Source organism: Panthera onca, chromosome D4 (assembly GCF_046562875.1).
Source record: "Panthera onca isolate mPanOnc1 chromosome D4, mPanOnc1 haplotype 2, whole genome shotgun sequence".
Lineage (NCBI taxonomy): Eukaryota > Metazoa > Chordata > Mammalia > Carnivora > Felidae > Panthera > Panthera onca.
In genome coordinates, this window is record NC_138351.1 from 75,596,807 (window position 1) to 75,610,053 (window position 13,247).

General features: G+C 44.5%; 1 protein-coding gene across 10 annotated transcripts in view; it reads right to left on the reverse strand.

Moving 5' to 3' along the window:
• The window catches only part of TNC (tenascin C), a 94,879-nt gene that overhangs the window by 42,310 nt on the left and 39,322 nt on the right, over positions 1–13,247 (reverse strand). For 7 of the 10 annotated variants that reach the window (XM_078436558.2, XM_060608873.3, XM_060608875.3 and 4 more), the window contains exons 7-11: positions 12,226–12,495; positions 10,761–10,946; positions 10,431–10,520; positions 8,728–8,991; positions 273–545 (exon numbers count right to left, since the gene is read on the reverse strand). In XM_078436558.2, the coding sequence (XP_078292684.2) occupies positions 273–545; positions 8,728–8,991; positions 10,431–10,520; positions 10,761–10,946; positions 12,226–12,495 (1,083 nt within the window). The remainder of the gene's footprint in view (positions 1–272; positions 546–8,727; positions 8,992–10,430; positions 10,521–10,760; positions 10,947–12,225; positions 12,496–13,247) is intronic. The other 3 variants (XM_060608879.3, XM_078436556.2, XM_078436557.2) reach the window with 1 other exon arrangement.

The window sequence follows — 13,247 nt, forward strand, 5'->3', positions numbered from 1 at the left end:
AACTCGATTTTGGCTCAGGTCATGACCGTACAGTCTGTGAGTTCAAGCCCCACATCAGGCTCTGCGCTGACACTGCACAGCCTGCTTGGGATTCTCTCTCTCTTTCTCTCTCTCTCTCTGCTCCTCCCCCACTTACACTCTTTTTTAAAATAAATAAACTTAAAAAAAATTTTTTAAAGTGAACTGTGTCTGGTTATCTGTTGTGTCTGATTTTCTGTGGGTAGTTTCCTGTTAGGAAAAACAGAAGCTAGAGACAGAAGGATAAGAGGTACCTGTGGAGGCCTCAGCAGAGAGCACTGGTGTTCTATAGCCCCAGATCACCCCATAGATGGTGACTCTATAAGGGGTGTTGGCCTTGAGGCCCGGGACGTCCACAGCCCGCAGGCTGCCGGGCACCGTGAGGTTCTGAGCTGCCTCCGTCCTGTTGCCCTCCTGCACCTGAATGACAAAGTGCTCATAGGCCCGGTCAGCTGCGGTCCAGTTGAGTCTGAGGCCATCCCAGCCAACCTTGGTCACCGTGAGGTTTTCCAGTTCAGGGGCATGGTCTGAATAATGACAGAGATGGGTCAGTTAAACCATTCCTCAAATCCCTCTCCTTCTGGGAACCCAGAAATGGCAAACCCATTGCCAATGCTGAAAGTCCTGCGGTGGGAGCCGGGGCAGGGCCGAGTCCCGCGTTTCTGCATCCCCGAGTGCTGCTGTTGCCATCAAAACATCACCAGAAAAATCAATGTAATACTTATTTTGCCTTGTGGCATATTTGGGTGTGTCTTGTGGAAATGGCATATTCCTACTGACCAGTGTCCTGTGAATATAGAAAACTCTACATATCCACATTAGGAGTGCTCTAGGCTTCAGTTTCCATTTTGGAAAGTGTCTCTCATTCTAAGGATGAGATCATAAGGAACAGCCTTCTGCTATTCTCAGGATTCTTGGTCTGAGCTGCTCAGCCTTCTGTATTTTGAGAAAATGGGCTCCTCTTAGATTCCCTTCCTTCTCATGCTTCCTCAATCTCCTCCGGAAGGTCTGTTTTACAGTCTCTATGTTGGAATTTTTGACCGTTTCTGAGGCTCAAATCAGTTCACATAAACTACTTCAGAAAGATCAGAGATAAATTAACCACAATTCAAGGAAGGCATACTGAGGAAGGCGAGGAGTCTTTGCAAGATCGCCCCTTACTGGATGGAAAGACTAAGGCCTGGGAGGAACAGAGCTTATTAAAGCTCAATTAAAATCAAAGGTGATATTATCTTCATTCATCTCCTGAACACAAAAAGTACAATAACAATGCACCTGTCTGAATATGCCTTCAAGGTGATAATTTGCCCAGGGCTGAGCTTAAATGGGCTTTGTATGACCTAGGAAGAAAGGATTTCCTCTGGAAATGGATCTTGTAAACAACCGAGCAAGAACTGCCTTGAGCTCATTTAAAAGAACAAATTGTTTCTGTGTTTATGCCTCACATTGGCTGCTAGTTTCAAATGGACCCTATGTCCATTAAAGCACACTTCTAACCTGAAAATCCTAGCTTGAAATCTGATTGAAGGGGCGCCTAGGTGGCTCGGTTAAGTGTCCGACTTCGGCTGAGGTCATGATCTCATTGTCTGTGGGTTTGAGCCCTGCGTCAGGCTCTGTGCTGACAGCTCGCAGCCTGGAGCCTGCTTCGGATTCTGTGTCTCCCTCTCTCTCTGCCCCTCCCCTGCCTGTGCTCTGTCTCTCTCTCTCAAAAATAAAATAAACAGTAAAATTAAAAAAAAAAATTGAAGATATCCTTTCTGAGGGATTTCTTTTCAAGAATCTATTTAATTCAGACTTTTCCAAGTCCTGGGGAAAGGTTCTTCCTAATGTTTTATATTGACAAAGCTTATCCTCCTTCAAATCTTGTTTGATCCAGAACAGGGGTCTGTAAACTATGATCTGAGGGTCAGATCTTGCCTGCTGTCTATTTTGGTAATGAACTGCTAACAATGGTTTTTATATTTTTTAATGATTGGGGGAAAAACCCAAAAAGAATATTTCATGACCTATGGAAATACAAATGAAATTCAAATTTTGGTGTCATAAATAAAGTTTTGTTGGAACACAGCCATGCTTGTTCATTCATGTATTGTTGATGGCTGCTTTGTGCTACAAAGGCACTCTTGAATAGTTGTGACAGAAACCTTATGGCCTGAAAAGTCTAAAATATTTACTATCTGGGCCTTATAGGAAATGTGCACCATACCTGATGTTGAACTACATCATACAGGCTCCTCATTTAACCCAAATTCATGCCCTGAAGCTCACCCAGAACCTCGTAGCAGTTCTTAACCACAAAAATGTGATCTTGATGAGAAAGAGAGGACCTATAACTCAAAGTGATCTGTCTGGTTTTGGAGAAAGAAAGGGAGAGTCACTCATCCTTAAACCCACTGGCCCTTGGGAGGCCAGGAGCAATGCTACAGAGATAAAACAGTCGTCTCCATGGCCTTGGGATTTAAGCACAGCTAAAATCAGAAGTGCATCCTTTCCAAATATTCTAGCAGTCTTCATGCATAAAAAACAATCTAAGCAACACATTAAGGTTGAAGAAATCAATCCTATAGCCCATAAATGTCCCCTCTTACCCTACTTCCTTCTTTTTTCTCCTCCTTCTGTCAAAACTGCTTGTCAGGAACTTCGCTAACATTGATGATTTTCCCCTTTATGTGAATTAAATCACTGTCTTTCCTTCTCAGGTAACTGCTTTTTAAGTTGTCTCTCTAATTCTGACATAAAACTTTTTTTTTTTCCCATGAAGACACTGTTAGGAATCAGGTTGTGGGGGGTGGGGGGCAGGTGAGGGGAGTTCCCTAACTGAGGCAGGCAGGAGGTGATGATGGTTTGTCTGCGAAAGCTTTTGCAGTAAAGACGGATGAAGAGAGCACAGGAGGGGATCCACAGTGGGGAGTGTCTTTTCCTGAGGGGAACCATCTTCTTTGGATCGGCTTTTTTATATGCCACTGATACTATTATACAATGCCCCTCGCATCCTGCTTCATCTTTTCATACAGTTGACAGAGTAATTTTCACATAATGTCATGTTGCTCAGTAAATAGTAATAATCACGCGGATAATACTTCCACCAAAATGTTTGACTATTCTTCCACTTTTTTTTTTTTTTTTTTGGCTAAGCAAATCAAGAAAGAGTATCAGTTTATCTTTAGTGAGCACTCTGTGAGTGTTTCCATAATGGGTGATATCCGTGCGCCCGCAATCTCTCATTAAATCAATGCTAGTCAGATAAGTAAAAGCTGTAACTTTCGCTGAATAAACTTGACTGAGAAATTAAAGGGAGAGAGATAATAATTATGAAATTGGAGGGAAGAACACGAATAAAAATACAGCAGACAATAGTTGAGGTGGGGACCAAAAGGCTTCACATAAATGCAGACTCTACATTTCAGCAACAAACGACACACTGGTGGGCTCACTGCCCCAGAAGCCCGGTGTTTCCGCTGTGGAGTTGCACGCTGGATTTCTTGGCATTTCTTTATGAAAAGGCTGTTGTCTTCTTCTTACAGCTGTGCACTGGCATCTACCCTCTGAACAATGTCAGTGGGCCTGGGAAATCAGAATTTCGAAATCCCAATTCTATGCTCATGGTGGCTTGACCAGCTGGCCTGAAGGAATTTCTGGCTGTGCTAACTTTAAACCTTTAGATGTGCCAACTTTAAATCTTCCACCATCTTGAAGACAGTAATTACCAAGTGCTGGCTGATTAGGAATTCACTTTTAGTGTTCATTAATGGGAGACCGTGATTCTCCCACAGCGGGGGGATGGCCAAATTCAAGCCCAAGGACCCCAAAGGGTAGATTTAATTGCTTTGATCTCATCTTGAAAAGTCAAGATAATTAAAATTAAAAGCCTTGCCTGCCTGAAAACTTTTCAGTGACTCTTTATCACTGTCAAGAATGAAGCCAGAGCCCCTCAACACAATATTCACTGCCCCTTGTAGACAGTCTCTGATGATGTCTCCAACCCCATACCTAGCTGTTCTCCCCTCCATCATACAGCAGGACTGGATAGCTTATGTTTCACTAATGTGAAGTTGCTCATGCCTTTGAGTTTCTCACATGCTGTTCCTCCTGCTGGAAATGTCATTACCCCCTTCTGCACTTCCTTCTCCTTTTCCTTTTTGAGGACTCAGCCAAGTATCACATCTTCCGAAGAGCCTTCTCTGATACCCTTCCTCCCCTTTGCTTGGGTCTGGAATGGGTAGTTGTTTCTGCTCCCATTGCTTCCCACACTTCCCTCTCAAACAGACTAGCTATATTCTTATAATTTGGGTTTGGGTTCTCTCTTTCTCATTGCAACATGCATCGTTTCTTGAGGAGAGGGGTTGTGTCTTCCTGTTCTATATACCAGCATTGCCTGGCCCATAGCAGTCAAGTAATAAATATTTGTTGGATGGTTAAATATTTGAATAAATTTGGTTTGCTCCATGAAAAAATAAAAATGGCATCGCAGCAGAATGTTCTCTGTTACTTGCAGCTGTGACTATAAGCAAAATTCCACCTTTCTGCTTCCCAAACCCTGGAGAATTACTGGAGTATCATTGTTGAGTCTTACGCTGGTATGGAAAGATGCTCTATAGGCCTTGTGTTTTACATATTCTGTCTGCTTTGTCCTTTACTGCTTATGGCAAATTCATGGCCTCCACTTTAAGCAGGACTCTTATTCTGAGATTAAGCAGAGTATATTCTGAGTTTATCAGAACATAAAGGTGGGGTTAGGCATGGGGGAGAGGCCTTGAACACACTAATTTTCTTCAACACTAACAGGGATAGTATCTTTCTCCTCCTCCCTTCCTTCCTTCCTCTCTCCCTCTCTCTCCCTCTCTCTCTCTCTTCCTTCCTTCCATCCTTCCTTCCTCCCTCTCTGTTTTTTTCTTTCTTTCTCTTTCTCCCCCTCCCTCCCTTCCCTTTCTCCCTCCTTTCTTTCCTTCCTTTTGTATCCAGAGTAAGCTTAATTGAAGACAACAGAATAGCTTCCCTTCCCTTAATCCTAAAGGTATAGCATTTGGGCTGTTAATGCAAACATGGAAGGAAAAGACCAAGAAGTTCAATGGAAACACTACCCCTCTGGAGTAGCTGGGGTCCCCGAATGCTCATGAAGCACACACAGTGTGCTTGGCTGTGCCTAAGGCAATGGGAATGCAGCACTGGATAAAAGGAAACAGAGTCTTTACATTCTGGTTGGTAGTAGGAGGCAGGTCATAGGCAAATAAATGAATTATTGAATAGTATCAGGCCAGGTCAGTGTCATGAGGAACTCTGGAGCAGCATGAAGGGCTAAATCAGGATGGGAACATGATTTCACACTGGTGGCCAGAGAAGTCTACTGAGATGACACTTGAGTTGAATAAAATGAGGGAGATGCCGATGAATAACTGGGAGAGGAGTGGCATTTAGGCAGCCGGTATAGCATGTACAAATGCCCTAAGGTAGGAGCAGGCTTGGTATACTCAAGGAACAGCGAGAAGGCCAGGGTGACCACGGTGAAATGCATAAGGGGACAAGTGGTGGGAGGGTCAGAGAGATTGGAAGGGCCAAATTCCGTAGGGCCATGTGGGCTGTGGTAGGGTCCTTGGATTGTATTTCAGGTGTGATGGGCAGTTAGCTTATGCATACTTTTAATTTGGTGCTGCATCAATTCCACAGCTAGAGCTCCGGAATTCTCTGGGGGAAAAATGCTTTAGGGGCAGCCAATTCCACATCTCCATAAAACCCACAGATAATGAATAGCACTTCAGACTGCTGCTCTTCAGAAGTCTGTGATGCAGAACTGGGAGTTCCTTTCTTCTGAGGTTTGAACCTGAAGTCCTTTGACATTTTGGGACTCACAGCCACAGGGAACACTTGCCCAAGAGCGCCCACTGTATCTGTTTCTTTTTTCTTTCCATATGTATGTTCTTCCATATGGACAAGGCCAAGTGCCTTGTACTTACACATACTCCACAACCAAGACCTGTTGGTCTTTATGGGTCTGTGCAAGAGCTTCCCCCCATTTTAAGCCTTTCATGATGCCCAGGAGTCACTGTGTGCTTCTGCTGCACCCTCTGTACCCCCAACTCTAGAAAGTGGAGTGTTGTGTTGTTGTCTGTCAATCTGTTTATCAGCAAGTTCCTTGGAAGCACACATATGTCCTAACTGATCCAGTAGCCACAGAACTTAACTCATGGAGCTCAGTAGCAGTACATTATTGAGCGAGGAAATGTAGGAGACTTGAAAACATAGAATTCAGGAGAGGAAAGAAACGCCCACCTAACTTTTAAGAAAATTAAATTGTTCTATGGAGAAAGCCATAGGGAAAAATATTATGGAGATTGTGGAGGAAGAGCCAATAAAAGGAACTTTGCCCATTTTACTGAAATGAAGGACATCTTTAAATAGACAACATGATTTTTTGGAAACTGTATTAAGAATGCATGGCTGCGGAAATGAAACCACTGAGCCTTTGGGATGCCAAAACTGGGCTCTTAGTCAGAGACAAAGTAATTCAAGCCTGTGGTTCACTTAAAAGCTTTCATCTTGAGCGGCTGAGGCCTGGGGCTTCCCCCCGGGAGACAGGAGATAACCTAGCTCCAGCCAGGGGGTAAAATGATTGAGGGGAGATAGGAAACTCTTTGATATAGCATTTGTCAAACCCAAGGAAAGGCAAAAAGAGAGACAGGAGAGAGAAAGAGACAGAGAGAGAGGAGAAGGAGGAGGAGGAGGAGGAGGAGGAGAAAAAGAAGAAAAGAGGAGAAAGAGAGGAAGAAGAAAAAAGAGAAAGAAATGCTTTCTCTCTTGTTTTTCTGATTCTCTCTTGTTTTGCTGTCTCTTGACACCTCATGACAAGTTCATGTTTACAATCTGAAACATTCAAATCTCTACCATAGAATTATTTCTTTTGGATTCTATTTTGCTCTTCCCTTCTCTAGGATTAAATTGTCCCTCCAGAGCATCCTTAAGGATCATTACATAGCTGGGTGGGAAGCAGTACATGCACAGAGTCCATAGAATTGACCACCTGAGCTCACTTTAGACTCTCTGAGGAGGCTGATCTTTTTCTACCAAATAGCCTTTCTTTCTCCAACAGTTTTATGTGGGCAGTGACATGCTGAGACAGAAGACTACCTTTCCTAGACTTGCTTATAGCTAGGAGCAGCCTATGAACTATGAGAAATCAATGGTAAGGTTTCCAGAGAGACTCATCTAGGAGGTACTACTCCCTTTTGTTTTTCGTTCTTCCTCCTCCATGCTGCCCAGAACACGGATGTGAAGGCTGTACTGCTAGAGCCAAGGACTAAGAATGGTGGAACAGAAACAGAGAAAAACCCAAGTCCCTGCTAACTTGGACCTGCTATGCCATACCTGAACCACCTAGGCTCAGATTTATCTTCTAAGAGAAGATATCAACTTCTGTTTTGCTTAAGTGACTGCTATTTGAGTTCTCTGTTACATGTAGGTGAAGGTATTCATTCACAAATGACAAAGACTCTTCAAGGCATATCCAAATTTGCCCATCATTACAACCCCTTTTCTGATTTTCGAGATTGAGTTGGAGTAATATCTCTTCCCTAAAACTTTCTCTGGCTGCCCCTGATTCTCCCATTCACCCCCTTTCCTTGACTGCCTTCCAATCATCTAACATTCTAGTTAGTCTCCCTCACAGACAGGGAGCAGGAGCCCATAAGTGAAAATAACAATGCTAAGTATGTGACCCACTTGTCCCTCAAATATCAGCACAATACTGTGTATTCAGTGGGTTCTAGATAAATACTAATTAAATCAAGACTAAAGAATATTACTTTCAAGCCTTATAGAATTAACATTTCTGCCTATACCTCTTTGAAAAGTTTGGGGCCAAAATTATATGCACATATTTTTCATGTAGGAAGAATGGATGGTTTTTCTGATCGTTTTTTCAACTTAGCCACTGAGGAAGGGTGGCAGCAGGTACAAAGAACAGGACAACTGGGGTGGAAGGGACACTGGAGATCAGGATTTAGCAAACCAAGTTGGCCTCTTGACGACTAGGGAAAAAGAGAAAATGGGAAGCGCGCTGTGAAAGGCTGCTCAAAGGACCATATGCAAATTTTCAGGTAACCTTAGAGGGAAGCAAAAGACCTGGAATAAAAACATTAGTGGGAGGGGTGCCAGGCTGGCTCAGTCAGTGGAGCCTGCAACTCTTGATCTCAGGGTCGTGAGTTCAAGCCCCACATTGGGTGTAGAGATTACTAAAAACAATAATAATAATAAATACATTTAAAAAACATTTAGTGAGAAATAACCGAAGAATTATTACCAACGTCATGGCCGTCTTGAAAAAATAATGAAGTGCAAAGTAAGTTATCGTTAGGCTAAAGAGAGGGGGGACAGAAAAAACCCCAGAAACAATTTGAAAGAGTCTGTAAAATGTACCAAATTAATTTAAAAAAAAGAACCAAAGACAAACACCAACCCTGATGCTTTAAGTTCTCCCAGGAAGAAATATTTAGCAAGCACTAAGTGATTTCCCAGCAGGAAGACTTTGCCGAATCAGCTGACAGGGGAAAGGTGGGGAAGTGGTTCCTTCACAGTGTTACTTATGTCGAGGAGGCACAAGGAGAGACAGTGGCGCGTTTTCTCACTTGCTTTCCCTTATGGAGACAGGCCGACTTAGGGGCCTGCAAACCTCGGAATCAACAGAGGGTGTGGAGGGAGCTCAGAGGCCGACCTCACCTGTGGACGCCTTCACTCGCGCCGGCTTGCTCTTGTGCCTGCCCTTCTCGGCTGTGAGGAGGATGGTATATTCCTGCCCGGGTTCCAGGCCTCTCAGCACGTGGGAGGTGGCATCTCTCGGAAGCTGCACCTCCACCGGCTGCCCTGAGGGAAGGCTGTAGTTGAGGCGGTAGTGGTCAAACTTGGCCGAAGGCTTCCTCCAGAGCAGGGTCAGGTTGGTCTCCGTGGTTTCAGAAACCCGGAGGTCCTTGGGTGCATCCATGTCTGGGAGGAAAGCAGAGAGAGATGAACATTCCTCAGGCTGGGAGGCTGGGCTGCTTCTGGGGCTGGAGGGCAGCTCTGGGCTCCAATCCCAGCTCTGCATACAGGGGCTGGCTGGCTGTGGGCGACTTTCCCCTCTGAGCCTGGGTTTTCACTTTTGTCAACTGCCGCTGAACGTTGCCTTGGCATTTTGGAAGATTAAGAAGAATATAGTGGTACATCCATACCATGAAGTACTACTCCATTAAAAGCATCTAAAAAGAACTTTTAAATAACTTGAATGGACCTTGAGAGAATGACGCTGAGGGAAAAAGCCAATCTCTGGAGGCTGCATACTGGGTGAATCTTTATATGTAGCATTCTTGAAATAACATTACAGGGATGAAGGAAAGAACAGGGATTTGCCAAGGGTTAGGGAGAGGGAGAGAGAGGGAGGTGCCTGTGGCTACAAAAGAGGGGACAAAAGCGATCCTACTGATGGGCTATTCTGTGTCTTAAAGACACCGGTGGATTAAAAAAGCTGCTGATGATAAAATTATGTACAACTAACTACACACACATACAAAAGTGAGTGCATGTAAAACTAGTGAAGTGTGCATAAAGTTGATAGCTTGCATCGATGTCAGTTTCCTGGTTGTGATACTATTCTAGGATTACGCAGCTTTATCCATTGGGGATCTCTCTGTGATATTTCTCGCAATAGCATGTGAATTGACAATTAGCTCGAAATGAAAAGATAAAAAAGAGTATGTGTGCAAGTGCTTAGCATTGGCTCCTGCATAAAGAGGAAGCTCCACGAGGCACGATCTATGTTCTCTCTGTACACCAGACCCTTTTTCTTCATGGTGCCTGGGGGAAGTAAGGAGGAGGCTGATGGAGAAGTAGAGGGAAGAGTTTCCTTTCCTTTCTTGCTTTTTTTTTAAAAATAAATTTTCCAGGAAAAAAAAGAAAGAAACTTGAGGAAAGAACCAATGGCTTCACATCATACCGCTCCTTACCACCCTCATCCAGAGGCTGGAGCTTCAGGATGGAATGGATAAGAGCAAAGTCTGTCTGAAACCATGTTCCTGCCACTTCTCATCTGTGGGACGAGGGTACATAATAAAAGTCAGGTGTTTCCTAAGAGAAAACCCCCCAGATATGTTTGGATTGGTTCATGGTTTACCAAAAAAATGGAAATGATTACCAACTTAAAAAAGTTTGCAGGTTTCTTATAAACTCTGGTTCCAATTTCTCCTAAAAAATTCTTGTTCCCCTCAGTATCATTGAGATGTGGCGTGCTTATGTTACTTTGGAATTAGACATCTGGGCTGGATGATCCTAGGGGCCTCTTTCTCCTCTGTGTGTCTACTGTTTCTTTCAAAGTAGGTTTTCTGTCGCCTGGGCCCTAGCGTGTCTGTATGCAGGAGCCCAGTGGTGGTGGGGATCCAGGGGCATCTCACCTGTGGCCGCATTGATGGTGGCCGGATCGCTCTCCTTGTCGGCCTTCACGGCAGACACTCCGATCCCATATTCAGTTCCTGGCCTCAGACCTAAGTGAGAAAGAATGTGCAGGTCGATATTATTCAGCCCCAAACTGGAAAGACTTTCAGAGGATCAGAAGAATGGCCCTGAGCTGCCTGTCGCTGGAGGCCGTGATTTCTCAGTGTCTGGTATGTTCTACAGACTGAGTCACTGAATTCCGAGTGAGAGAGGTAGCTGGGAACCACAGCGGTTTCTCCTTGTGGAGGGCTGCAAAATGGGGCCCGCTGGGCCTGGGGTGCGCAGCTCACCTGTGAGCGTGGTTTTGGTTGTGGTTTGCTGGCTCCTTGGCACTTCCACCTCAGCATGGTCACCTCCGGAGATGGGCGCATACTTAATTCTGTAACTGTCAATGGCTGCCTTGCCATTCCTCCACTCCAGGGTGATGCTGTTGTCTGTCTGGGAGACGCGACGGAGATTCCTGGGAGCATCCAGGCCTGTGTGGAACAGGAAGGGACATTTATATCACAAACACCAGGCACCGGGAGAGTGGGAGTCTGACAGTTCAAGCTGAAACATGAAAGGCACCTACCCTTGGAGAAAAACGACAGTATCTCCCCCACACCCACCTGTACTGCTGATGCACGGATGGAAACAAATACTGCATGTAGGGCACCTCTCCCCTTTACTGATGTGTGTGATACTCTAGTCATGCACGCACTCCCCAGATTTTGTGCTTAAAAAAATATATATATAAACAGAAACTTACAAATAAGGCCTGTGAGTATAAGTAAGAACTGGTCTGTTGTGCCCATCGCTGCATTTCTAATAAATCACACGGAGCTCACTGAGCTCCAAAGAAAATATTTATTGAATCAGTGATTGATTGACATCTTGGAACTTTTAAAAGGCTGCCACAGGCTAAGAGGTTACAGGCCTCTTTGTCATTCATGCTTTCCATAAACTGTACTTTATTATGAAAATATTTATTTGAATTTTATTTTAATCAGCTTTTGTCTGAGACTGTCAGACCAGCAGCACCTTCTATGTATGCTTTTCTTTTTATTTTATTTTATTTTTTTAATTTATTTTTTATTTTTATTTTTATTTTTAAAATTTTATTTTTAATGTTTATTTATTTTTGAGACAGAGAGAGACAGAGCATGAATGGGGGAGGGTCAGAGAGAGAGGGAGACACAGAATCTGAAGCAGGCTCCAGGCTCTGAGCTGTCAGCACAGAGTCCGACACGGGGCTCGAACTCACGGGCCGTGAGATCATGACCTGAGCCGAAGTTGGACGCTTAACCGACTGAGCCACCCAGGCGCCCCTATGTATGCTTTTTATTTTTATTTTTGGAAGGTTATTTGGGTATAGTTTTTTTTTTTTTCTTTCAAATACTACTCTCTAGGGGCAGCTGGGTGGCTCAGTCAGTTAAGTGTCTGACTTCAGCTCAGGTCATGATCTCGCAGTCTGTGAGTTCAAGTCCCATGTTGGGCTCTGTGCTGACAGCTCAGAGCCTGGAGCCTGCTTTAGATTCTGTGTCTCCCTCTCTCTCTGCCCTTCCCCCACTTGTGCTCTGTCTCTCTCGCTCTCTCAAAAAAAAAAACATTAAAAAATATATATTACTCTCTACAATATTTTAGAATAAACACTTAAAGGAATGAAGTTTCCCTTTCCATTGTCCTACTGTAAAAGGAGCCTGGAAGGCACCCTAGCATGGAGTGAGAGAGGAGTCACAATCCCCTCCTGGCTGTTTACAGGTGAGGGCCCGTTACCTGTTGTGAAGGTCTCTTTGGCAGGGTTGCTGGACATGTCGCCCCTGCGGGAGATGAGGGATACCTCATACTCGGTGTCCGGCTTCAGGTTCCCGATGGAATACTGGTTCTCATCATGTGTGAGATCAATGGTGGTGCGGTCGCCGGGCACGTCTTTGATTCCGTAGGAGAGCTCGATGCCGTCAATTTCGGCCAAGGGCTTGAACCAAGTGATCAGAGCAGTGGTGTCTGTGACATCTTTCACCTCTATCTGGCCGGGGGCATCCAAGCCTGTTACAGGCAGACAACGGAGTGGTTTCAGAGACTGGGGCCAGGGCTAGGGGCTGAGCAGAGAGGGGCTTGCAGCCATCCAGATCCACTCCTGAATAGGTAGGTGTATACTGACCATCTGACCTTTTTTGTCTTTCTAGTCTCAATTTCTTATTTGACATGCTATAAATAGGGATGATGCCACTACCTTGAAGGATTTATTGGGTTTTTTTTTTCGCACATTAAAGGAGATAATGCTCACAAAGCATCTAGCACAGAGCCTGGAGCATGGCAGTTACATGATAAATGGTCGTAGCCCTGTTGTTATTATCAGTACGGTTCTCTTAAGTTGAAGAAACATGCTTAGGGCCTATTTCATTAGAAAACAAACAAACAGACAAACATTGATTTAGTTTCTCTGGCTTTTTAATTAGGCAAAACTGCCTGGATGGTTGATGACTTCTCCATTAGAATTATGGAGCCAAAAAGTGAGGCCACCCCTAGCTTGGCCAGGTATGGAGAGTCAGTTGTGATGAAACACTCCACACAGAAAGTCACAGCCATCCCAAGCCTCGCCATCTTTGTGCCTTTGTCTCAGCTCTCCTCCCACCCCACCCACTCTGGTGTTATCGTGTTGTGCTGTGTGTGTTGTGTTGTTGTGTGGTGACAGCAGGTGTGACATGCTATTTCTTACCTCCTGGCCTCTGCCCTTGCTTTTCCTTTGTATCTTCTTCCTGAGATTGCCCTACCCCCTCCAAAAAAATCTCCCATTC